The following is a 26,074-nucleotide window of genomic DNA, read 5'->3' on the forward strand; positions in this document are numbered from 1 at the left end:
TGAGATCTACAGCTAAGTTGTATTGTTATCTAGATCTACAGGGGAACCAGGCACAGTGCAGGGAAGAATACTTGACGAGTGCAGCTGGGTGGGAAATGGGTTTCCCATCCTGCAAGACTTTTCAAGATTTTGAGGCAGACAAAGAAGGTGAGGTAACATTTTTTATTGAACCAACTTCTGTTGGTGGATGGGACAAGCTTTTGTGCTTCACAGAGCTCTTCCTCTGGTCTGGAGAAGAGACCCATAGTGTCCAAGATCAGTACAAGGTGGGACAGATTGTTGTGCCTAAGGGGATCACACATGTTGTAGGAGACCACTTAAAATGAAGTGGGCAATTAACATGAAGTGGGCGATTAACACTCTGCAGAACAGGCAGCAGGGCCCATTGACTCCAAAGGAGCTACAGCCAATTTACACCTGCTGGGCGACCAATGTGAACTAAATGTTTTTAGAAAGTCATTCAGCATCGCATCTGCCGCCCATTGAGCTTTTTAGTGTAGTGCTGTCGGTAGTAAGAGAAACATTAATGTAATGGCTGAGAAAGAAAGAAAGATTCTGGGCCATTCATCCCAACTGAAGTTGAAGATCAGATATTTTAAAACTGTGCAACACTGAATTCCTCTAAGGTTCTCTCCCTAGTGGGACTGAACCATTCTCCGTCACCAATAAAAGTTACACTTGTAATTAAACCCCTGGGGCAAAGAGCTAAGCAAGTGCGGACCGGTTCAGAACTTTTGAATCAGCTTCAGATCAGATTGGCAGGCAAAAAATATAGATTTATAGCTGTGTAATGGGCTAGATCCCCAGCTGATGTAAATTGACATCGCTCGACGGAAATCAAAGGCCCAGATTCCCAGTTGGCGTAAACAGTCCAAACTACCATGAACTCAATGGAAGTGTAACAATTCACACAAGCTCATGACCTGGCCCTTCGTTTTTAGTCTTCCCCACTGGGTACCTCTTGGTTACTGACTTCAAGCAGACAGGGCAGCCTGAGCTGTGGGTTCCTCTAGTGGATGCATCCCAGGAGCTGTTGATACAATGCAGGAGGAAAAAAATCCCTGTTTTATTTTGCAAACACCTTGGGACATGCTTTGGGCCTCTGCCCTGCCTTGTTTTTAGTCAAGGGTCCTTCCAGGGATGCTACCATCATGTGAGATCCAGGGCAAGTGCTGTTCTCCCTCTGTGGGGTTAGAGTTGGGCAGGTTGTCAGGGTGGTTTGCTCCAGAGGTGAGATCAGAGCTGGGCTTAAAGCCTGGGAGACTGGATTCAACTATTTAGCCCCAGAGCAGGGACATCCTGGGCTGTGACTATATCTGAACCCTGCACAAGCCAGGATCAGCTCTAGAGCTGGGAGGAGTTTTCAGTCTCTGATCCCATTTAGTCCTTTGTCTCTCAGCCAAGCCTGTCCAAAGAGGTGAGAAGGGAGCGCCCATCTGTGGAGTGGATACAGAGGTGAAAGTAAGCCGGTCCAGTCTGGTCCGGCATATACGTCGTGCCGGACTGGACCAGCTTCCGCGGCGGTGATTTAAAGGGCCCATGGCTCCAGCCGCTGCGGGGAGCCCCGGGACCTTTAAATCCCCGCCAGAGCTCTGGCAGCCTGGCTCGGGCAGGGATTTAAAGGGCCCAGATGCTCACAGGGAGGCAGCATTGCACGTGCCTAGAGATTCAAGCATAGCTGCAAAGGGAACTTTTACTTTAAAAAACTTAGGGGCCAAGTGAATTTAGGCACCGACAGGTTTGACAGAGGCTTTGAGCATCACGGTGGTACCAAAACCAGGACTTAGTGCTTAAAGTAGGGACTTAGGAACTTGACTCTTTGGAGTGTTCAGCCCTTCCTCCATATTTGGCCGAGTTTGGGAGGGTGTGACGGGGTCCCCGGGGTGCAACCTGGACTGTGGGATCACTGAGCCCCCTTTCCCACCAACCTGGGGCATTCCTCTCATGCTGTGATACTGATGTCAAGCCACAAACCTCTGGCAGATGCTGCACTTACACAGACATCCACAGGCAGGGACATACGGAACTGAGTTACATGAATGATCTCCCAGATACTCATGAACTATCAATAGGGAGGCTCCGGGCAATTCCACCCAGCTCCTCAGCCTTGCACCCCAGAACGGTGTTGTCCTGCCCTGGTCAGAAGCCTCGCCAATGTAAGTTCATTACCCAGTCTGCCTCCTCCATTGATGTGGAGAGGACATGCACTAGCCTTCGTCAACAGAGCTGAGATTTTCCAAGCACTTCAGCCAAAACACACAGTTTTAGATTAAATATCAAACAGATTTATTGACTACAGAAAGATAGATTTTAAGTGATTATACGAAGCAAATGTAGAGATCAAAGCTGGTTACCTAAGAAATGAAAATAAATTCACAGGCTAAGTTCTACAAACTAAAGAGGATTTGAATCAAGCAGTGTCTCACCCTGACAGATGGTCTAGTTCAGGGGTCTCAAACTCAAATGACCACGAGGGTCACATGAGGACTAGTGCATTGACCCGAGGGCCGCATCACTGACACCCCTCCTCTCTGCCTCTGGCTCCGCCCCCACTCCACCCCTTCCATTAGGCCCCGCCACTGCCCCACCTCTTCCCACCCCTTCCCTGCTCCATTCCAACCCCTTTCCTGAAGTCCCCACCCTAATGCTGCCCCCAAGGGGTGCAGGAGGTGTGCAGGGTGCGGCAGGGGGCTCAGGGCAGGGAGTTGGGGAGCAGGAGGGGTGCGGGATGCAGCAGGGGGCTCAGAGCAGGGAGTTGGGGTGCAGGAGGGGTGTGGGATGTGGCAGGGGCCTCAGGGCAGGGAGTTGGGGTGCAGAAGGGATTCAGGGTGTAAGCTCCAGCCGAGCGCCGCTTACCTAGAGCGGTTCCGGGGTGGCAGCGGCGTGCACCGGGGGTAGGGTGACCAGATCACCCAAGACAAATATCGGGACGCGGGGGGAGGGGGGGTGACGCGGGGGGGGGGCGTGGCGGGGGGCGGGGCCAAAAAAAAAACCCTTCCTCCGCAAGCGCTGGAGGGAGGCCCGGGAGACTCAGGGGAAGCGCGGGGCCGGGGTGAGTAAGAGTCCGGCCTGGTCCCTTGCAGGCAGGACTCAGTTGGGTGGTAGGGCGAGCAGGCCCCAGCCCCCCCGTCCCGCAGGGGAACGAACGGGGCTGGGCGGCCGATGCCTCCACCTCGGGGCCGCTGTGGGATAGCACCAGCTGGGCAGCAGCCCAGACGCGACTGGCCAGGGGCTGGGCCCAGCGTACGCGCTGCTGGGTCCCCGCAGCAGGCCCCGGCTCGGGGGGTTCGGAGGCGCCGCAGCCGCCGAGCGCCATGGCCGCTTCCTCCCCCGCGGCAGTGGGAGCTGCAGCAGCGGCTGCTCCCGAGTCCCGCTGCCCGGGGGGGACAACAACAGCCGCCGCCTGGCCCCGCGGGCCGCCCCCCTCCTCTCCCAACCACCCAACTGAGTCCTGCCAGTTCGGGGCCAGGCCGGACTGTTACTCACCCCGGCCCCGCGCTTCCCCTGAGTCTCCCGGGCCTCCCTCCAGCGCTTGCGGAGGGAGGGGGAATGGTGAGCCCGGGGAAGAGGCGGGGATTCGGGGAGGGAGCCAATCTGGGGAGGAGGGGGCGGAGTCGGGGCGGGGGGGGGGGGGTGCGAGCACTTCCAGGCTCCGGGGCATTTCCTTGTTTGTCCAGTGTCCCGACCGCATGTCGGTCAGGACGCGGGACAAACAAGGAAATATCGGGACAGTCCCGATAAAATCGGGACGTCTGGTCACCCTAACCGGGGGCCACGGGCAGGCTCCCTGCCAGCCTACCCTGGAACCGTGTCCCTGCAGCCCGAGGGGGAGGGGCTCGGTTCCGTACATGTGCTGCTCTTGCCGCTCCTCTAGGTACCTCCCACGAAGCTCCCATTGGCCGCGGTTCCCTGTTCCCGGCCAATGGGAGCTGCGGGGGGCGGTGCCTGGAAGGAGGCAATGCAGGAGCCCTCTGCCTCCTTCCCCCTCCCCCCCCTGCCTGAAGGGACGCTGCCAGCTGCTTCAGAGAGCGGCGCGGGGCTCGCAACGCCACAGGGGGCAATCCCGCAGGCGGGGGGGGGCGGGCGCGAGGAGCTTGGTGGGCCACACGCAAGAGCCCCATTGAGACCCCTGGTCTAGTTCCTAAATACACAGGCTGGGACTCTTTTCCAGCCTGGGATCCCCTTCTGTTATAGTGTCTTCCAGCTTGCCGGAAAGATCTTTTGCTGTGACGTGGGGGTCAGTCAGTCCCCATTGGTCAAGCAGTCTCCATTGTACACAGTCTCTGGATAGTGGATTATTTCCTTGATGGGTGTTGATGAGCCATTAACCGGTGTCTGGCTACTCCATTGTTGTACCTGAAAGGCTAGTTGTTGTGTTCCCAACCTGACAGCATATTTTAGTAACACATATAGCAATAATTCATAACTTCACATACAATAACACATACAATCCAACAGATCAAGACTTTTAAAATGATACCTCACAAGGCATACTTTGTACAAAACATATCATAATGATCTGACAGTGGTGAATATGGGGGTTCCAGGGTGCTGCTTTGAGGTACAGGGGCCTTACATTCAACTCAATGCATTTCACCTCTCTGTCTGTAACACAATAATGGTTCAATGCTGCATCCTATCAATTCCAACACTTCAGCGAATGTTCTAGGCATAAGCGGGCAGAACTGCACTGATTGTGTCAGAAATCTGGAAGCAGGAAATGGGAGACACTTGGGGCCCCTGGCACTGGGTGGGGTGGGCAAATGGGGCCCCTTGATGACAGAGTTGGGGGTAACTGCACCTTTAATCCCCTCTGTGGTCTATTGAGAAACCACCTACAGCAGTGGGAGGGACAATAACTCCTCATGGGGAAGCCCCTGCCCCAGCCAGTTTGGTTCTGGTGAACAGGGCAGGGATTTTGCAGGAGGACTCCACACACCCTGCCATGACCGTGGACGGTATTTACACCGGTTGGTGAAAGTCTCCCTCAAACTCCTCCCAGCTGCGAGTGATGCAGACTCAGCAGAAATTCTGCCCACAGTTCAAAATCAAGGCAGATTGGGCAGGCGAGTGACTCCTAGAGATGGAGGGGGGTGGGGCGGGGGGCTGCAGCAGCCTGGGCCCTGGGAGAGGAACGGGGAGGGGAAATACAGTCTCATTCATTCATTTCACAACAATGGGCCTCACCTCATGGAACTAGCTACAGGCAGAACAGCCAAAAGCCCTGAGCCCTGGCACTCTAGGGCCTGTGCACAATTGATTCTGCTTCCCCCAGGATCTCTCCTTAGACTCTCTCCTGTTGCACTGTGTGTTCCAGTGCGACTCACCAGGGGCTCTTGCTTAGGGGCCCTGGCCCTGCAGAGACCTGTCACCAGCAGGGGCAGCTCCTCCTTGCGGGAGGGTGGAGTGAAGTCCCAGCAGGAATGTAACTGCTGTGCAGTGCAGCTGACACACTGTCGGGGGCAGCACCGCCTGCTGCCACTGGGGAATCCTGGAGGCTGCAATACACCAGGCTGCTACCGATACCTGTGCCTCACTGAGGGTACGTCTTCACTACCCGCCGTATCGGCGCGTAGCAATCGATTTATCCGGGATCGATATATCGCATCTCGTTAAGACGCAATATATCGATCCACGAATGCGCTCACCGTCGACTCCGGAACTCCACCAGAGCAAGCGGCGGTAGCGCAGTCGACGGGGGAGCCGCGGCCGTCGATCTCGCGCCGTGTGGACCCCAGGTAATTCGATCCAAGATACTATGACTTCAGCTACGCTATTCGCGTAGCTGAAGTTGCATATCTTGGATCGATTCCCCCCCCAGCGTAGACCAGCCCTCAGCCTGCAGGCAGCACAGGGAGAGGCCCAGAGTAGGGAACAGAGGTGGCTGTGGGACTGTTTCAGCTCATAGGCACTGTGAGGTCTCGGGGGGCTTGCTGATGTAGGGTTCCAGAGGTAACATGGAATAACGGGGTGCCCAGCGCTGGCCCTAGGGGGATGGTTCCCCACCCCCACAGATCTCACTGCCAGGATGTTTCCCCTGAGACTCAGCCTCACTTTCCCCTTTGTTAATTTTTCCCCATCCCCCCTGCTGCTTTTGCCCCTCATTTTTTTTATGTTCAAAAACAGATCCAGAAACAATAGGGCCCCCACAGATGGTGACCACAGAAAATACTGACCCTAGGACCAGTTCTCCATACACATCTCACACTCCCCATGAGACCCCCTGTTCCCAGTCCAATCTCTGAGCATAGTCCTGCATGTCTGGATGGGTCCCTCCACAGCTGGGATGTGCAAATCCCCTCATGCAGCCCCCTCCCCCCCACCAGCTAGGATGGGGGACTGTCTGTGGAAAGTCTGGAGGATGAAGCCACATTAGCATTGGCCTCCCCCCTCCTCAGACGCAGCTGGTGGGGACAGAAATGAGGACACCCCAGGCGGGGGGTGTCTTGAGGGACCTGGGATTGTTCTGGGGGTGCCCAAAATAAAGGCCCACCAGGGCTGATGGGAACTTGGCCCCAGGGAGGGTGTTGTAGGGCCCTGAATGGCAGCAGGGGCCACGTTTCTCTGGGTCTCTGTCTCTGGTTTGTTTGTTTCCCCAGCTGCCCCCACCAGAGGGCTCTGGCTATTGCTCAGGGAGGGGAGGCTGCTCGCTCCTGTCCCTGGACAGATGCTGCTGCAGCCGCCATTGGGAACCAGGAGCCCAGGCCGAGCCGCTGCTGCTCGCGCAGAATTGAGTTTTCCCCTTTAATTATTGAATATTCATATTAAATCTCCTGAGTTATGATGTTTTCCATAATCCAATACTGATACTAGAATTCCCTCCAATTTCCTGCCTGTTTCTATAATTCTCAATAAGGCTGTGATTGGGACATGGGGATTTTTTGTATATTTCACTGCAGAAGTGTGGGAAAAACACAAGGAGTCATGGAAAGGTCACTTGGCCAGACCTGATCTGGTTTTAGCCCCAGACAGAGCAGCATGAGGAGTCACTCTCCACCCAATGGGGGCTGCTCTGTGTGTGACTGGGACCCTCCTCCCCTCAGGCAGCACCCAGAGTGGTCAGAAATCTAAATTTAATTTCCCACCATCACCACCACCTAGGTTGACCAGACAGCAAATGTGAAAAATCGGGACATGGGGTAGGGGGTAATAAGAGCCCATATAAGAAAAAGATCCAAAAATCGGGACTGTCCCTATAAAATCGGGACATCTGGTCACCCTACCACCACCCAGCCCTGCCACTGACACAGGCAGCAGGGAGCCCTGAGTGACGCACATTAACAGGGGCAGGGTGGGGGATGGAGCCAGAAGATCCCATGGCACTTGGGGGTGGGGGGCAGCAGCAGAGGAGGGGCAGGTGATTGACTGTTGGGGGTTGGGTTTGGTTAATTATAAATAATTTGGGGGAAGGGGGCACAGTCTGCAGAGGATATTACATCAATATTTAATGCATAGTTGGGAGTTTAAGGGATCCAGCCCACTGGCCCATTAGCAGCCAGGCAGCACCGTCCCCCATGTTCTGTTCTGTTCTATTCAGTCCTTACAGCCCCTCATCGCCGCAGGGTCCCAGCGCGTCTAACTGGGCACCAGCCACACAACTCGCATTCGTCCCCTGGGATTCTCTCCTGCTCCCTTCTCTCCCCAGTGCCAGGGATTTTCACTCCGTGTATCTGTTGGTGGATGTGGTGCCTGCCGTGCTCTGTGCGCTGGAGACTGGGGGCAGGTCTGACACGTCCCCTGGCACTGGGAACCCAGTGTGGGGGTGTTCAGGGGGGTTCTCAGCTCCTGAGGGAGTTTGTCCCATAGCCTGGGAGCGGCTCCTCGGCAGCCTGGCTGATCCCGATCAGCAGCGCTGTGAGTGCAGGGACCCACTCCCTCTCCATGGCTTTGACTCCATCCTGGGCTTCCCCTCCACAGCACCTTCACAGCACATGTCCCTGGTCTGCACTGACCTTTCTGCTGCTGGCCTCCCACTGGGGCCATGGGAAATGGCAGGGGAGGGGCCAGCACAACCCGCTCTGTCCCTGCATGGTCCCGATTCCCAATTCTGTTCATTGTCAGGCAGCCAGGCCAGGAATTAAAGCCAGGAAAACAAGAATAAAGTACCATGGATCCCAATGACATCTCTATTGGGTCTGTGAAATGACGGGGTTAATGTCACACCCAGCAGCAGCATCTCAGCACACAAGGGTGATACAGAGAAACAGGAAGGAAAGTGAATGTATGTGAGGACCTCATGACTCCCATAATGACAGGTTTCAGGGTAGCAGCCGTGTTAGTCTGTATCCTCAAAAAGAACAGAGTGAAACATATATGGGGAGTTCATGCTCTCTGTATGTGTGTATATATTTCTCCTCAATATATGTTTCACTCTATATGCATCCGAAGAAGTGGGTTGTAGCCCACGAAAGCTTATGCTCTAATAAATTTGTTAGTCTCTAAGGTGCCACAAGTACTCCTGTTCTTTTTGATGACTCCCATAATATGTGTGGGCTTCTAAATCAGCCGTGACACTAGGAGTGTAGGATGAAGCCCTTTTAACACTGCAAAGCCAACCTGCTTCCAGCCTCCCCTGTCTGACCTCAGCACAACACTCACCCAGCTCAGGCTCACCAGCTCCCTCCCCACAGCTGGCACTGAGGGCGGGAGCTGCTGGGTACAGAGAAGAGCAAGGAGGCGTTAGGGGTTCTGGTTGTACAGGAAGGTGCCCAGGTGAAGGACGTGGAGTTGGGGAGGAGCCGTGTGGTCAGGTGAACACGTGTCGAGAATGGGAGACAAGCTGCCTGGGCTCCTTCCTATGAGCGGGTCCCATTTACCCAGCCTGGGCCCATCACTCACACAGCCCTGGGGCTGGGCTCTCACTCCCCTTCCCCTGGCCCAGCCACCAAATCCTTTTCCCCAGCTCACTCCACCCCTCATTGCACTGGGACCAGCGCCCCCACACGGCTGAGTCTGTAGCACAGAGCATCCCGTACAGCAGGGCCCCGGCGCTCTCACTCCTGCCTCCGCGCTGGCCCCTGTGGCTGTTTCACTCCCCTCCATGGGCAGAGACTCCCCCAGGGCAGGAAATGCCAGGAGGTTCCCATCTCGGAGTCAGATAACCCCATTAATGCCCCTGAGAGGACCTGGGAATCCCCTGTGTAGACAAGTAAGGTGGCCACTGACACATCCCCAGACTACTGGATATTACAGAACTTCTGGAACAGGATGGGCCCACCCTCGTTGGCTTGATCCTGACCCTGCCATCATGACTTCACAGGCACCATGCGTACAAAGTCACAGAGGACACCATGGGGACTCTGTTTTGTTAATTGATGTGAGAAAAAGAAAAAGAAAGGAAGGGTCATATCTTGATTACCAATTATATGTAGATAGAAAGTTAAAAATCAAATGACTTAATGCTGACAGAACTTCAAAGACAAATATATAATCTTGTGTGAGTTCACTTAAATAAATTGCTTAATTAATTCTATCATTTTTTCACCTATTAATTTTCAAAGATGTAGTGCATGAGGTGGGTGTATGTGCCCTGCCTTCCAGAGAGAACCAGTCAAGACAATGGGGGGGGGGGGGGGGGAGAGAGCAGCTGCACATGTGTGTAGTTGTGATGTTTACGACACATGTACATTATAACCGAATAACCTCCTCTGACAATTTAATGGTTTATTTTGTTAAGATAAATATTTTGGATTTCTTGAAATTCCACAGTTGAAATACAAATGATGTTATTTAGAGAAGTTAAACTTCAATATAGACTTGAGAGAAGAATCAAAAAATAAATGTAAATAATTCCAATTCTAAAAATAGTTTTAGATGCTTGTTTTTGAAATACTGTTGAAATGTAAATTAAAATGTTCTTGTATTTACACCGTGTTACAATAATATTTTCTAAATTAGAATAATCTTTTTTCTTTCATATTTTACGTTGAGCTTTCACAGGGGTAGAAAATTCTGACAGGGGTAAATGTCCCTCATCCACCCCCATCTGCTACCCCTGGGGCAGGGGACGGGGAAAGGTGAGGGCTGGGGGTTCCCAGGTGTCTGTTTTTCAACTGGAAGCTCCAGTTGAAAAGGGAAACTGGCAGGGTCCGGTCAGCACAGAAAGTCCAGTTGCTGCAGTAACTGGCCCCCACCACTGGGGGCGGGAAGATCAGCAGGACTGGGAGGGGACAGTCTGTGCCGCGGGGTCACTATCAGGGACAGAGATTCCCTCCGGCCTGAGCTGGGACCGGGCAGATTATCAGGGGAGCCGCGTTTGTACCCCCAGCGTTGCCACTAGGATAGAAATAAGGGCGGAGCGTCCCGGAGAAGGTGTCAGTGAAAGTGAAGAGATGGGACTTGTCAGTCACATTGTAAAACGAGACCTCGCCCGCCTCATAGTCCAGGAAAATCCCCACCCGGCTGGGCCTGACGCTCACGGGGAGGGGGGTCGAGGGGGAGGTGCAGGCACAGTATTCCCCATCGCACAGCCACACGACCCAGAATCCATTCCCAGGTGTGTATGTGATTGGCCCCTTCCTGCTCACAGATTCTCTACAAACCCCCAGAGCCCAGCCTGTCTTATCTCCCACCTCCACCTCCCAGTAACGCCTCCCGCCCGCAAACCCCTCAGCACCCAGAACTTCAGTGTACGTATCAAATCTCTCAGGGTTGTCGGGCAGATCCTGGCGTTTGTCTCCGTCTCTCACACATTTGCGATCCTCAGACAGGACGAGGTTGGGATGAGCCGTGTCTGGATCCAGAGTCACGTCCACTGGGGAGAGAGTCACAGAGTCAGGGCCGGGGGCAGGGGCTGGTCACTGGGATCAAAGGGAAATTAACCTGCACCCCCGTTAATCGCTGGGGGGGGGGGGGGGGGAGGTTGTTGCCTGATTGGAGTCAGGGCCCATCTGCCTGTGAGGAGACGATGAGGGGAAGGGCAGGAGGAGCAGGGGGGGGAGGGGTGAGAAGCTGTCACTGGAGGCGGGGGAGGGGACAAATAGATGCTGGGAGAGGAAAGGGGAGGGGGAGGTGACAGGAGAGGAGGCGATGGAGGGAGGGACATAGGGGAGGGGTGGGCACAAAGGCAATGGGGGGACAAGGGAAGGGGCGGCCACCAGCAGGACAGAGGGGGGTGAATGGAGGGGCAGGTTCCAGGGGGTTGCAGGGGGAGAGGGGAGGGGTGGGCTCCATGCGAGAAGAAGGGGACAGACCCCAGGAGGCTGCGGGGGGCAAGGGATGGGGCAGGCACCAGGGGGCAGAGGGGTGTGAGGGAATGGGGAGCTCCAATGGGGCAGGGGGAATCAAGGGGAGGGTGAGCTGCCAGGGGGTGAGATGATGAGGAGTGGGGTAGGTGGAATCATGTGGGGGAGCAAATGGGCAGGCACTGGTGCTGGGGGGCAGAATGGGGGTTGAAGGAGCAGGTGAGCAGAAGGGGGGCAGAGAGAGGGGTGTGCAGAAGGGCAGGACCTAGGGGGGTAGAGGGGTGTGAAGGGAAATGTGGGCACCAGGGGGGCAAAGGGAAGATGAAGGGAGGGGTGGGACCCAGAGGTTAGGAGAAGGAGAGGTGAGGGTTGGGGCAGTGCTCAGGTAAGGGGAAGGGCTGAGACCAGGAGTCCCAAAGGGGGGTGAGGGAAGGGACTTGCACCAGGCAGGCAGAGGGGGCAAAGGAAACAGCAGGCACCAGGGAGGCAGATGGGGCAAGGGTAGAGCTGGGACTTTGGGCAGAGGAGGAGCTGGCACCAGGGGACTGGAGGGGTGGTGAGGGGCGCAGTTGTCACGGAGCCAGAGGGTGAGGGGAGGGGCAGGGGTGAGAAATAAAGAGAAGGTGGCATGGGTGATGGTGGCAGAGGGGCGAGAGGAGAGCGGGGTCAGTGGGGCAGAGGGTGGTGAGGGGTGGGCAACAGGAAGGAAGGGGACAAGGGGAGTGTCAAGTGTTGGGGGCAGGGGGAGGGAAGAAAGGGGTAGGCAGCAGAAGGGTGCGGGGGTAAGGGGAAGGTCAGGTGCCAGGGGGTCAGACTGGGGCTAGAGGAAGGGTGGGCACAGGGGGGTGAGGGAAGGGGTGGGTGTCAGGGGTCAGAGAGGGTGGGGAGAGGGGCAGGTGCCAGGAGGGCTGAGGGGTGTAGGAAGGGCAAAAGCCAGGACAGCAGAGGAGGGTGAGGGGTGAGGTAGCCATCAGAGGGTGGGGGGGTGATGGCAGTGGTAGGCACCAGGGAAGCAGATGGGGGTGAGGGGAGGGGTGGGAGACATGGCACAGAGGAGGGAAAAGGGGAGAGATGGATGCCAGGACATAGCAGGGGTGTGAAGTGATGGTTGGCTCCAGGATGCAGAGGATGTTTGGGGGAGAGGGGAAGGTGCCAGTAGGGCAGGGGGAGAAGGGACGGGTGAGTTCCAGCGGGGCAGAGGTGGGTGGAGGGCAGGGGCACGTGCCAAGGAGGCAAAGTGGGAGTAGAGGGGCAGGGGCCCAGGGGAGCAGAAAGGGAGTGAGAAGAGAGGGAGGGATGTTGGTGAGGGGTCAGAATAGATGCAGGGTCCCTCACAGGGGTTAGGGAAGGATAAGGGAGGGGCAAGAGCCAGACAGGGGTGAGGGAGAGGCAGGCCCCTGGGAATCTCTATTGCTTTCAGGCCATGTGTGGTTGGTTTCTCCTTCAGAGCAGGTCAGTGCTGTTCCCACACACACTGGGGGTGCAGCCCTGCCCCAGGGGGAGCAGCTGGGACTCTCCATGCTGGCGGGCCCCATGTGCACCACCTTCCAGAAAGGAAAACCACACAGCCAGCCCCTCCCCTCGCTGGGCCCAGCCCCACCCCCACGGGAGCAGCGGTCTGGGTTGGGCTCACTTGGGGGGCATTACAGTGGAAGATTCTGGGGGGGTATAAATGCACACTAATAGGCTGTTGCTAATGAGGCCAGGGCAGTGGGGAGGGGGCATTTCCCGACTTCCTGCCCCCTCCATCTGGGAGAAGCTGCACCAGGGGCCAGTCCCAGTTCACACCCGCACAGCGCGTCTGCACTAGGGGTTTGCACCGGTGCAGCTACATCGGTGCAAGGAACCCCGGCAGACACGGCCTGAGACACTGCTGTGCCCGGGGCCGTAACCCCTCCCCTCACTGGGGTTATGGATCAATAATTACAGGGTCACTGGAGCAGGGGAGCTGGACTCTGGGCTCCCAGGTGGGGGCCCGACCCACTGGGCTGCAGAGTCGTTCTCACTCCCACGCTCTGGCCCAGTGCCCATGGCAGTGTTTAGACACAGGGGGATGTCACTCGGATCCCAGCGCTTTGAGCCCTCATGGCATCACATCAGGGGATTGAACCTGGGGCTCCCAGCTGAGGGCCCAGCCACTGGGCTAAAGGCTAGAGGGGAAGCAGCAGCACCTTTTTCTCTTAATTGAAACTCGACAGCAAACTCGACGTGGATTCGCGAAGTTTCTGTTGACCCGAAATATAATTTTGCAGCAAATAAACTATTTGTCCAAAACATTTCACCCAGCTCCACTGCAAACCTGTCTGAGCAACTTAGGAGCCCGAATCCCAGTGACTTGCAGTGAGTGACTGTCAACATCCCCAGAAACGCACAGTTACAGGCAGGCCAGGTTCAGGACACTCCAGAGCTGCTGTTTAATTTGCCCTTTGCAGACAAATGCCCCGTGGGCCCGTGATCTCACCCCCACAAATCAGGCTGAAAATTGAGACTTGGCTCGAGCCCGAACTCTCTGCCCAGAGCCATTTGTGCCATGGATGCTGTGAGTGGCACGGACCCTCTGCAGCTGCACCTGGGCGTCTCCCAGAGCAGATAACGGTCCCAGAGACCGTCTCAGAGCCCGGGGCTCAGGTGTCTCCATCTAACGACTGCGCCAGCCACCCCCATCGCTCTCATTAACCAGCCCTGGGTCAGACACGCTGGCAACTTTCACACCCAGACTCTGGAGACACTTTGGGTCCTTCTACACTAGGGTGACCAGATGTCCCGATTTTATAGGGACAGTCCCGATATTTGCGTCTTTTTCTTTTATAGGCTCCTATTACCCCCCACCCCCGCCCTCATTTTTCACACTTGCTGTCTGGTCACCCTATTCTACACAGCCTGCAGAAGTGAGTCTTGGAACGGGCTGGACAGATTCAGGCTTGCGGGGCTCCCGCTTTGGAATTAAAAATAGCCGCGTAGACGTTCAGGCTCAGACTGGAGCTCAGGCTCTGAAGCCCAGGATGGAGCCGGGTCTGCCCCTCACAGCGCAAGCGGGGACATTGTCTGTGTCCACGTCCCCTTCACCCCATTCTTGGGATGGGGAACAGCAGCTCCACGGCCCCTCCCTTTACCCCCGGGACAGGGGAGTGAGAGCCCTCAGCCTCCTGGGCATTGGGGCCTCCCAGCACAGGTTCCTGGGTGAGCGTGAAAGGGTCTCCACCCAGAAAGCTCTGTGCACCCGGCAACTACACAGATGTGCCCGTGGATCAGGATCCGGGATGGTCCTCTCCCCAGGAGTGATGGAACCTCTCTAAAAGTAGAGGGGTAACCGGTGCCCAAACCATGGCCCCACCCTCTCATGCCGGCCCTTTCTCCCCAATCTCCTGCCCCCGCACCACCCCTTCTCCCTGACCCAAGCCCCCACCCTCACACCACCTCTTCCCCCCACCACCCTGACCTCCTGGTCGCTCCTCTCAGCCCCTTCCCCCCTCGTTGCTCACCCTTACAGCTGGTAAAAAGTGGGAGGGAATAGCCCTCCCATTGGTAAAAGTGATTGGCCATGGCCCCTGGCCCCACTCTTCCAGTGCCCCTTACTCACCCCCAACCCCAGGAGGAGAGGGGGCTTGGGGCAGTGTCAGTGAGTTCAGTGCTGGGGGTACGAGTGGGGTTTTACACCCCTCCTGCTGGAACTCTGTGTATCAAGGGTACGAGGACGTCACAGCAGGCGTATGAGCCCCCCACTGTCCTGCCAACATGGCTCAGCCCTGACACCTGCTGGAACCTCTCCCTGGGGAGGAATTGTCCCTGGGGCCCATTCAGGCCTTGGCCTCCCTGCGAAGGTGGCCGATGAGGCTGCCGTTAATGTGAGTTACGATGTGAGCTCCTGTCCACTGGGAACCGGACTCTCAGCCTGGGCTGAGATCAGTGACTGGGGAGTGAAAGGCCCCAGCTGCAGGGCCAGCTCCAGGGTTTTTGCCGCCCCAAGCAGCCAGAAAAAAAGCTGCGATCGCAATCTGCGGCACTTCCGCCGCGACTCTACCGTTGCCGCTTCTTCAGCGGCAATTCAGTGGCAGGTCCTTCCCCCCGAGAGTGAGTGAAGGACCCACCGCTGAATTGCCACCGAAGAGCCGGACGTGCCGCCCCCTTCCATGTGCCGCCCCAACCACCAGCTTGCTACGTGGGTGCCTGGAGCCGGCCCTGCCCAGCTGCCCTCACTGCCCCCCTGAGCCAGCCCAGCAACACCAGCCATTCAGTGCAATAACAGCGATGCTCACACTTGGCAGGTGCCAGTGGGATTAAGAGGGTTGAGCAGAAGGGCTCACAGGGAGGGCAGAGGAGGGGAGGAACAAGTATCAGGGGGCAGAGAGGGGTGAGAGGCAGGGCAGGTGGGTAGAGGGAGGTGTTAGGAGAAGGGATTCGGGAGAGGCAGGTGCCAGGGGGTCAGAGTGGGGCTAGAGGAGGGGTGGGCACGGGGGGTGAGGGAAGGGGTGGGTGCCAAGGGTCAGAGAGGGTGGGGAGAGGGATAGGTGCTAGGAGGGCTGAAGGGAGTAAGAAGGGTGGAAGCCAGGACAGCAAAGGATGGTGACGGGGGTGGGGTGGCCATCAGGGGGCAGAGGGGGGTGCGGGGAGGGGTGGGAGACATGACAGCAGATAAGGGAAAGGGGAGACGTGGATACCAGGACATAGCAGGAGTGTGAAGTTATGGGTGGGCTCCAGGGTGAAGAGGATGTTTGTGGGAGGGGGCAGGTGCCAGGAGGGCAGGGGGAGAAGGAAGGGGTGAGTTCCAGCGGGGCAGAGGTGGGTGGAGGGCAGGGGCATGTGCCAGGGAGGCAAAGTGGGGGCAGAGGGGCAGGGGCCCAGGAGAGCAGAAATCAGGGGAGAAGAAAGGGAGGGATGTGGGTGAGGGGTCAGAATAGACCCAGGGTCCAGGTAAGGGAGGGACAGGAGCCAGAGAGGGGTGAGGGAGGGGTAGGCCCCAGGGAATCTTTCTTGCTTTGGTGTCACGTGTGGTTGGTGCTGTCCCCACACACACTGGGGGTGCAGCCCTGCCCCAGGGGGAGCTGCTGGGACTCTCCATGCTGGCGGGCCCAACCTTCCAGCCAGGCAAACACCACAGCCAGCCCCTCCCCTCGCCCGGCCCAGCCCCACCCCCACGGGGGCAGTTGTCTGGATTGCGCTCACTGAGGCGGGGGGGAGAAATACAGTGGAAGATTCTGAGGGGATATAAATGTGCACTAATGGGCTGTTTCTAATGAGGCCAGGGCAGTGGGGATGGGAGGGGGCATTTCCCCACTTACTGCCCCCTCCATCTGGGAGAAGTTGCACCGGGGACCAGTCCCAGTTCACACCCGCACAGCAAGTCTGTACTAGGGGTTTGCACCAGTGCAGCTACATCGGTGCAAGGAAACACTGGCAGACATGGCCTGAGACACTGGTGTGCCAGGGGCCATAACCCCTTATCTCACTGGGGTTATGGATCAATAATTACAGGGTCACTGGAGCAGGGGAGCTGGACTCTGGGCTCCCAGGTGGGGGCCGACCCACTGGGCTGCAGAGTCATTCTCACTCCCACGCTCTGGCCCAGTGCCCATGGCAGTGTATAGACACAGGGGGACATCGTCAGACACCTGGAGCCCAGCAGTTTGAGCCCTCATGACATCACCCTCATCAATCACGGGGGGATTGAACCTGGGGTTCCCAGGTGAGGGCCCAGCCGCTGGGCTAAAGGCTAGAAGGGAAGAAGCAGCACCTTTTTCTGTTCATTGAAACTTGACAGCAAACGCGAATAGTTTCTGTTGACTCGAAATATAATTTTGCAGCAAATAAACTATTTGTCCAAAACATTTCACCCAGCTCCACTGCAAACCTGTCTGAGCAACTTAGGAGCCCGAATCCCAGTGACTTGCAGTGAGTGACTGTCAACACCCCCAGAAACGCACAGGTATGGGCAGGGCAGGTTCAGGACATCAGCTATGAAACACTCCAGAGCTGCTGTTAAATTTGCTCTTGGCAGACAAATGCCCCCTGAGGCCCTGATCTCACCCCCATAAATCAGGCTGAAAATGGAGACTTGGCTCCAGCCTGAACTATCTGCCCAGAGAGATTGTCCCATGGTGGATAATGGTCACAGAGACCATCTCAGAGCCCCAGGGGCTCAAGTGTCTCCATTTAACACCTGCGCCACCCACCCCCCCTTGCTCTCATTAACCAGCCCTGGGTCAGACACCCTGGGAACTTTCACACCCAGACTCTGGAGACACTTTGGGTCCTTCTACACAACCTGCAGAAGCGAGTCTCAGAATGGAGTGGCCAGATTCAGGCTTGCGGGGCTCCCTCTTTGGAATTAAAAATAGCCGCGTAGACATTCAGGTTCTGGCTGGAGCCCAGGCTCTGAAGCCCAGGGTGGAGCCAGATCTGCCCCTCACAGCGTCCTTCATCCCCTTCCTGGGACGGGGAACAGCAGCCCCAGGGCCTCTCCCTTCACCCCTAGGGCAGGGGAGTGAGAGCCTCGGCCTCCTGGTCAGTGGGGCCTCCCAGCACAGGTTCCTGGGTGAGCGTGAAAGTGTCTCCACCCAGAAACCTCTGTGCACCCGGCAAATACACAGATATGCCCATGGATCAGGATCCAGGATGGTCCTCTCCCCAGGAGTGATGGAAGCTCCCTAAAAGTAAAGGGGTCACCCAGTCGTGCCAGCCCTTCTCCCCGAGCTCCTGCCCCTGCACCGCCCCTTCTCCCCAAACCCCCATCCTTACATCGCCCCTTCTCCCCAAGCCCCGGCCTTCACACTGCCTCTTCCCCCACAAGACCCTGACCCCCGGTCGCTCCTCTCCGCCCCTTCCCCTGCCATTGCTCGCCCTTACAGCCAGTAAAAAGTGGGAGGCCTAGCCCTCCTATTAGTAAAAGTGATGGGGCCATGCCCCCCTGGCATCGCTCTTCCAGTGCCCTTTACTCACCCCCATGAGGTGACACCCCATGGGGGGTAATAGGTGCCTATATAAGAAAAAGCCCCCAAAATCGGGACTGTCCCTATAAAATTGGGACATCTGGTCACCCTACACTGATCCCGCTCCCATGCAGAACCCTGTTGATTTTGGTGAAAACCAGAAACATGGGAAAATGGATTATAGTAGATTTGGTTTTCCAATTGTTACCTAGCAGCTCTGTGTTCTTGGGGAACCAGGGTGCAGTACCCAGCCTGTCTGACTCACAAAAGACCTCTCCCCTCCGCCCCAGCCTCTGCTTGAAACAAAACCGATCAGAAGAAAGACTTACAAAAAAGCAATGAAAAGTCATTGGGGACATACCTAAATCCCTGGGATAAGGGTGACAGGATTAAGGAAACTCCCCTAGCCTCATTTGCATCAAAGATGGGACAAGGAGGCATCTCCATTAGCATACAGACTGGAAAACAGAGATTCCAAGGCAAGAACCACAGGGAACTCTGGGACCAGAAAAGCAGGGAAGCAATGCATCATGGGGGATCTCTGCTCCAGATATGAGTGAACCTATGCGTGCACACACCCAGCTCAGTGGTTATCAGACCAATTCTAGTAATTCCTTTATTGGTATCCAAAATAGTGAAGCTCCCTAATTGCATTGTGAGCTCCCTTGAAGGAACACTGCACATAGCCAACTCCCATTGTCTAGCCTGAACAAAACACCTTAGTATACTCCCTTGAGCCATCAGTTTACCAAAACAAATCTAGTGTTCTCTTCCCCAAACCATTGTTTCCCTACAAAAACCCCTATCCATACTCAAGTGAGTGTTCTGATGCCTGATCCAAAATCTGCATCAGTTCCACTGGGACTTCATCTTCTCCTGACTGATCGTGCTGGGGGCTCTGCCTGTCTCCAGCACTCCAGACCCTCAGCTACCACCATCACCTGGGACCCCCCAATCGATTCAACTGTCACCGAGTGTTGAGAACACACACTCTCTAGGTATAGCCTTCTGCAGGGGCAGCTCTCTGTTTTCTGCCGCTCCAAGCACGGCAGTCAGGCAGCCTTCGGCACGCCTGAGGGTGGTCCGCTGGTCCCGCGGATTCGGTGGCGTTTCTGCGGGTGATCTGCCGGTCCCGCGCCTTCGGGAGTGCCCGCTGCCAAATTGCCGCCAAAGCCGCGGGACTGCCGGACCTCCCGCAGGCATGCCACCAAAGGCTGCCTGACTGCCACCCTCACGGCGACCGGCAGGCCTCGCCCAGCAGCTTGCCGCCCCAGGCATGCGCTTGCTGCACTGGTGCCTGGAGCCGCCCCTGGCCTTCTGACCCTGACTTGTGTGATCAGTTATAGTTTTGTAAACCTGACTTTTATAATCAAGTTTAAGTTAGATTTAATATTATAACTGTTTGTTTGGCTCCCCTATGGTTATTACCTGGAAATAAATAACTTTCATGATTAAGCTGGTTGCTTTTCTCTCCCCCCTTGTCCCCTCCCACTCCCCCCATGAATGTTTTTTGGTTTTCCTCATTTGCTCCGAAGCACGTTCCTTGTACCTAAGCTAAAAGATCCCTGCAGCGCCCGAAAACCCTGTGGGGTTTGCTCATCAAGTGGGTTACTACCAGAACGACTGTAACGTGAAAGTGGGGGTAGGGACGTGCTGAACCTGGGACATATGAGTGTGGCAGATTGAAAGTGCTGCTCAACCCAGCCTGCTCAGGGTTACTCTATTCCATGCGGTGCCCATGGCATATGAGGGTGACAGCTTGGAAATGCTGCTCGACTCAGCCTGCTGAGTCAGGGACATATAAGGGGTCAGCTTGGGAGTGCTGATTAACCCGGTCCTCTCAGACATGCTCTGGTAATGCGTATGTCTGTGTGTTCATCTGATTCTGGGGCTGGAAGAACTGAGCCCTGGGGAACCTAGGTCCTGCACGATAGCTCCATTGGGAGGGGACTTGTAGAAGGGAGAAGTAGAGCGCTGTATGAGAACACAAGTGACACAAGCAGCACATTGATAGAAGTACAGAACCCCCTGCCCCCAGAAGAGTAACCCTAATAAATGAGTGTACCCCAAAGTAACGGGCAAAGCTGGTAACAATGCTCAAACACTGACAGGGTCACATTCTCATGAGTAAGTCTCACTCACTGAGCAGCAAACCACTCACCCAAACTCCCACTGGGCTGCACTCAGAGCAGACGAGGGGCCCGTAGGATTCAGCTTGTTACCCAGTAACACAAGGCCCAGGTCACATTGAAGCAGCCAGACCAGCCCCTCCTCCAGCTCGGAAAGTTCAGCCAGCCTTGGCTAATGGGGGCTGGGGCAGTGCTGAACGGTGGCCACGCCATGCAGCCCTCACATGTCCCAGGAGAGAGGCACAGACATGTTATCCGTTACCAGTCTGTGCAGCTCCCAGCACAATGGGCCCAGTCCAGGCCTCACAGCACCTGGGTCAGGGACACCCATTAACTCAGCAACGGAGGGGTCAGGATGTCAGAGTGATGGGGCCTGGTCAGATACCTGGACAAGTACCAGCAGGTGGCTGTAAGTAGCAGGCAAACTGCCCAGCACTCAGCGCATCAGCCTCCAGCTATCACACAGCTCCAAGCCTGTCAGCTGGGTGCATGCGTGTCCTGGGGTCCCAGGCACAATACAGCTGAATATCCCAATAGCTTCCACTCACCTATGAATCTCTTCAACACTTCATTCATGTCAAGGGAAATTTTATACACGTTCTTCAGGTCAGTAGAGACAGCTTCTTGTTCCTGGAGTTTCACATTCTCACTCCTATGAAGAAAACGTCCCATCATCACTCAGCTGCTCTGTACACACATCATCCCAGAACCACCACCAGGAATATAAGAGCAATGAAAATGGGAAACACACCTGCTCAATGTGCTTTTCACATCCTGAAAGGAAAAAGAATCAATGTTCTGTATTAACACAATGTGCATAAAACTGAGGGAGTCTCGCTCTGGGCATCAAACTTTCATCTAGAAAATAGATCAACCCTCCCAGGCTTCACTGTTTTGTGGTAAAATCTCATCCACCGTTTTGCATTAACACTTGTTTCATGTATGTAGGTGAGACAGGGATTTAGCTGAAGGTTTCTCCCTTCTTGGGACCCAGCCCATCAGTATCTGTGTTTATCGCCTGGGTTGGGTCCAATGTTCTGGGGTCAGAGCAGGGATGGGTTTAGCTCAGTGTCATCCATTTAATCTCCCTCGGCCTCACTGGGTCTCCAGGAGAATTCCCCTTGGACATGAACTGCAATATATTGGAACTGATGGAGCCCTTAGCCAGATGTTCTGTTTGTCTGTAACCACAGACACATTTACTCTCATTGTTGGGATCCAGACCCAGGGATCTGAGGTATAATTCTGGATGGGTGGAGAATTTTGATGCCATCTCACCTTTAGCAGCTCGACAACTGGTTGCTGACACTTCTCCTCAATCTCTGTGATCAGCTGCTGCAGAGAGGAGCTTTGCTGGGAAAGTTTGGTGATCTTTTCCTGTAGTCTCTGCAGAGTCTCCCTCTCCTCCTCCTCCAGGCTCTGCAGAAGAAGCTGCTCCTCCTCTCTCAGCAGCGTGTGCAGTTTATTAAATTCACCTGCAATCATCTCTCTCTTATTCTTCACTTTCCTCTGGAGATAGAAAAATAGGAAATGCACAGAGAAAACGTGAGCCAGATGTTGAGTTACACAGACTGGGCCTCTGTCCGTGAAGCAGGGGATATTAGATCAGTATCAGGTTTGTAAGGATAGTTACTTATTTGGGAAACGTAGCATAAAGGGTGTGTTTTAGTTCAGAGTTAATATGGCCAGTTCAATAGCGGGGTTGTCTAGGGTGCTTTGGAAAGATGCAGTAAGGCAGGAAGGGGCAGAAAGGAGCAAGCGGCAGGTGAGGGAGGGAGCCTTGGGGGAGGGGGTGGGGAAGCTGCAACAGTGAGCGGGGAGCCTCTGGGGATGAGCAGGAGCAGGGCATGGGGCAGAGCAGGAGGGGAGCATGGGCGGGGCCTCGGTGAGAGCAGGAGAAATGGGGGTGGAGCAGTGGGCAGGGCGATGATCCAAGCACCGGGGAGGTTCTGGAACTCATGCCCAACCTTCCCGAATGCCGGAGGCATGCGCTGCCCATGGCCGGCGCCAAGCCTGTGCAACGGAGCAAACAACCAGAGCAGGTTCATAACCTCATCCTGGAGCTTTATGGCCCCGTCATTCCTGGGAGCTGCAGGGGGAAGGGCCCAGGGAAGAATAAACCTGGACACCCACCTGCCACTCTGTGGTTTTCTTCTCCTCTTTAGAAGTCAGAGCCAGGGCCTCTTCCAGCTCCTTCCTCAGAGGGCCCAGGGCTCCCTGGAGTTTCCCCTGCAGGGGCATCGTGTGCGATAAACAGCCATTAGTCTGCCTGTCCGATGGGTGGACAGTACTGTCCATATTGGCATTTCATACATGAGCAGTAAATACCCTGGAATTGAGAAGCAGAGCAGGGGCTCTGCTTCCTGCAGACACTCAGGGCTTCTCAGAGCCTGTGTTTGAGCTCAAGTTTCCCATCACTGAGCACAGGCCAGAGGGGAAACAGCTGGGAAGGTTCTGAACGATCCCTCCTGCCAGTGAGAGTGAAGAGGTTGGGACAGCACCTCGCTGCCCTGTGCCCAGACCCAGGCCAGGAACAAGACCCCCCTGTGCTCTCATCTGTCCAGGCTCTCATGTGGCCTCCCTCGGGCAGCAGCTGAGCACCTGAGCCAGCGCAGTCCCATGAACTGTACAGGGTGAAGCTGTGATGTGGCTGGAGGTCAGTGAGGAACAGGGAACACACTCGGTCTGGGGGAATGTGCCACCCATAATTATAACTGCTCCAGAGCTGTAATATCCCAGGGCTCTCTTCCCCTTTGACACTGTGTGATTCCTTCACACAGCACAGCAATGTGCTCCTGCCCCATCAACCCCACACTCATGGCAGCCCCCCAGAGCCCCTTCCAGAAATTTTCCCATTTCACTCTTTTCTCTGAGCCCTCGAGTTCTCTCCTCCCCTCTGCCCAAGGGCCCAGGCTGCTGCTGAGAGCTCCTGGGGAGCTGTTTGGTGACACCCCTGAGGTGCTGCTGCAGGGAGGCAGTGAAGGAGGAGCCAGCACGGGCTAGTGAGAGACAGGAGGCAGAAAAGCAGCCTTTGCAACCAGGAAAACAGCTTCATAAATGAACAGGAATCAGACTGGGGGAAGGGCAAAGGTGGCTGGATTCTTTGAAGCTCCACCCACAAAATAAGCTCCACCCATTGGAGTCACCAAAAGGAGACACCATGATCTGTTCACAGTAGATGGTGCAATGTTCAAAACAGGATGGAGTTGCTGATTGGCTCCAAGGGGCTCCTGGGGCCAGAGTCCCCTGATGGGGCTAGAATATACATCTGGATTCTGCTGGGCGCTCTGGGCCTGGTCCTCCTTTACTGGGGGGGAATAAGAGGTGGGATCTCCCAAACATCACCCGCTTGTGGCACCGGAAGGAGGTGTCACTGGCAATAAATGGTGCCGAGCTGTAATTCTCCCTCTCTGGTCTCACAAGGGAACAAAATAATTAACAGTGTTGATATTTAAATGATCAGTTCTCCAGTCTCAAAGTAACACACTCACATAAGAGCTGCAGGCCAGTCTAGGATTTAAACCTCACTGATTGTTAACACTGGCCATTGTGTAAAAAGTCCCCTTATTTCAGCAGTGCAAGCTGAGTTTGAAAAACATTCAGAATCTCAGAGAAAAGTTTCCCATATCAGATATCTTTTACGACTTGATATCCTGATTCTGTCGCCACACTGCCAGATCATTAATTTTGTTATAGCATCTCCCCTACAATGAAGGCTTTACAGAGCTGAATGATGTGTCACACCTGTGACAGGCAACTTTCAGTGAAATCAGCCTGTAATTAAAATCCAAAGTTATTACCCATTAAACTTGCCAGCAATTCCCTACCTTGTACTCCTGGGCAGCCTCCTTTAGGGGAACCACCCTGTGATCTCTGTGAGCCCGGGACAGATGGCAAACCAAACAGACAGAAGTTTGATCCTCTTCACAGAACAGTTTCAGAGTCTCCTGGTGTTCCCCACACACCCTCTCCTCTCCTGCTCCCTTTGCTGCCTGTAAACTCAACAGTTTAACTAGTTCTACAACATTTGCCAGCTGCCTGTTCGGCCTGAGGTTTCCCTGTTGCACAGTTTCTCTGCACTGAGGGCAGGAGATGGCTGTATCGGATCCCTCCCAGCACTGGGCGATGCAGGCTCGGCAGAAATGGTGCCCACAGTCTATAATCACTGGGTCCTTAAAATACTCCAGACAGATGGGGCATGTAGCTTCCTCCCGGAGACTTTCCACGGGGTTGTCTGTGGCCATGGCTCCCTCTGGGCAGTGTAACAGGGTTAGTTTCACTTTCTTGCCCTCAGAGATATGTCCCGCCTGCAGCAGCAGCAATTGGGTGTTTCCCTTCCTGGAACTGACTCAGGCTGTTTGCTGAGCTGCAGCCACATCACTGGTAACATTCCAGCCCTGGAGGTTTTGGTGAGAAATGTCCCAATAAGACTCTGATCCTGCAATCAGCCCTCTCTGCTGGTGTGGGGGGGTCACTGGGGCTTCACATGGACATCAGCTTCCCCTTGTCCTGATGAGCTGACAGAACTGCGTGTCTAAGGAGTGATATTTAGGCTTGGCAGAATTCATTTGATTTATTATGTAATTTTGACTGGTAAGATTAATATTTGTAAGAATGTTTATATATTTATCTATTTAAACTTTCAGTTTTTATCAATATTATTGTTCACAATTGTGGGAAAATCAGACAATATTTTTGTCAGACTAATTCTTTTGTGACAATAGACAGATTCAAAAAGTGTAACTGTTAAAACTCAAATTGTCAACATCTCATGTCAAAACATGCTAAGTAAATATCCTTAAATTAAACTCTAGTAAGTTCTCAAGCAGCATTTTTCTTACTGTACCTATTGGTCCATTTCAGTTCTTATCAATGGAAATCTTTTTTCATCAGTTTGTGTGTGCAAAGTGAAATCGACATTTACTGACATTGACTGATAAAGTCTAATCCTTCCGAGTCTAGAGATATTCAATTCACAGGCCAAAAACTTGTTTAAGCTGGAATCCATATGTCAAAGGCCTGATTCTAATGTACACTAAGGCAGTGTCAAAAGTGTTGCCAACATTCATGATTTTATAATGAGTCTCATGAACATAACAATGGCCAGACTGGGTCAGACCGATAGTCCATCTAGCCCAGTATCCTGTCTTCTGACAGTGGCCAATGCCAGGTGCCCCAGAGGGAATGAACAGAACAGGTGATCGACTGATCCATCCCTTGTTGCCCATTCCCAGCTTCTGGCAAACAGAAGTTAGGGACACCTAAACAAAGGAAGTTTCTAGTTTTTTTGGTTGCAGAGAAAAAACTTAAAATGTGATCTGAATCCTCCTAAAGTCTGAGAAGCCAGAAGGCAAATCAAAAGAACTCAACATTTATTATTTTTTAGTCTCACAAAAGGCAATCACATCATTCTGGGGGTCCTGACTCATGATTTTCAAGAGTTTGGGGTTGGCAATATTGTGCCACTGAGAACTCAGGCTTTAAATCCCTATTCCCCCATGGAAAGCCCCCTAATTTCATGCCATCATTTATCTAATACATCATAGTTAACAGATAGGGAAATAGAGAGGGCAAGGTGTGGGAATGCACATGGAGCCGGGCTGTGGGCCAAGCAGCAAATGAGCACAGCCCCCCTGGATTGGAAGTGAACTAAAGGAATCACTTACAATGCTCAGTTTTATATTTAGGTCCTTAGAGCCTTTGCTGGAGAAGCCAGGCCTGAAAACATGAACTGATCACTGCCAAGGCACTATTGCCACCACCATGTAATCAAAAATCAGGAAGCTGCTGAAGAAAACATGAGTGTTTTTCTTCTAAAAATTATATTCTGGACTGC

General features: G+C 54.6%; 1 protein-coding gene across 1 annotated transcript; it reads right to left on the reverse strand.

Moving 5' to 3' along the window:
* Positions 1 to 9,648: 9,648 nt before the first annotated feature.
* LOC112061316 (E3 ubiquitin-protein ligase TRIM39-like) lies at positions 9,649 to 24,589 on the reverse strand. Its single transcript, XM_065565037.1, has 6 exons — positions 24,066 to 24,589; positions 22,372 to 22,467; positions 21,517 to 21,747; positions 20,990 to 21,012; positions 20,787 to 20,890; positions 9,649 to 10,753 (listed from the first exon to the last, which is right to left on the reverse strand). Exons 1-6 carry the CDS (start codon positions 24,480 to 24,482, stop codon positions 10,194 to 10,196), a joined length of 1,431 nt encoding a protein of 476 aa, XP_065421109.1. The 5' UTR covers positions 24,483 to 24,589; the 3' UTR covers positions 9,649 to 10,193.
* Between the last annotated feature and the right edge of the window lie 1,485 nt (positions 24,590 to 26,074).

This window comes from Chrysemys picta, chromosome 12 (genome assembly GCF_011386835.1).
Source record: "Chrysemys picta bellii isolate R12L10 chromosome 12, ASM1138683v2, whole genome shotgun sequence".
In the NCBI taxonomy this organism is placed as follows: Eukaryota; Metazoa; Chordata; order Testudines; family Emydidae; genus Chrysemys; species Chrysemys picta.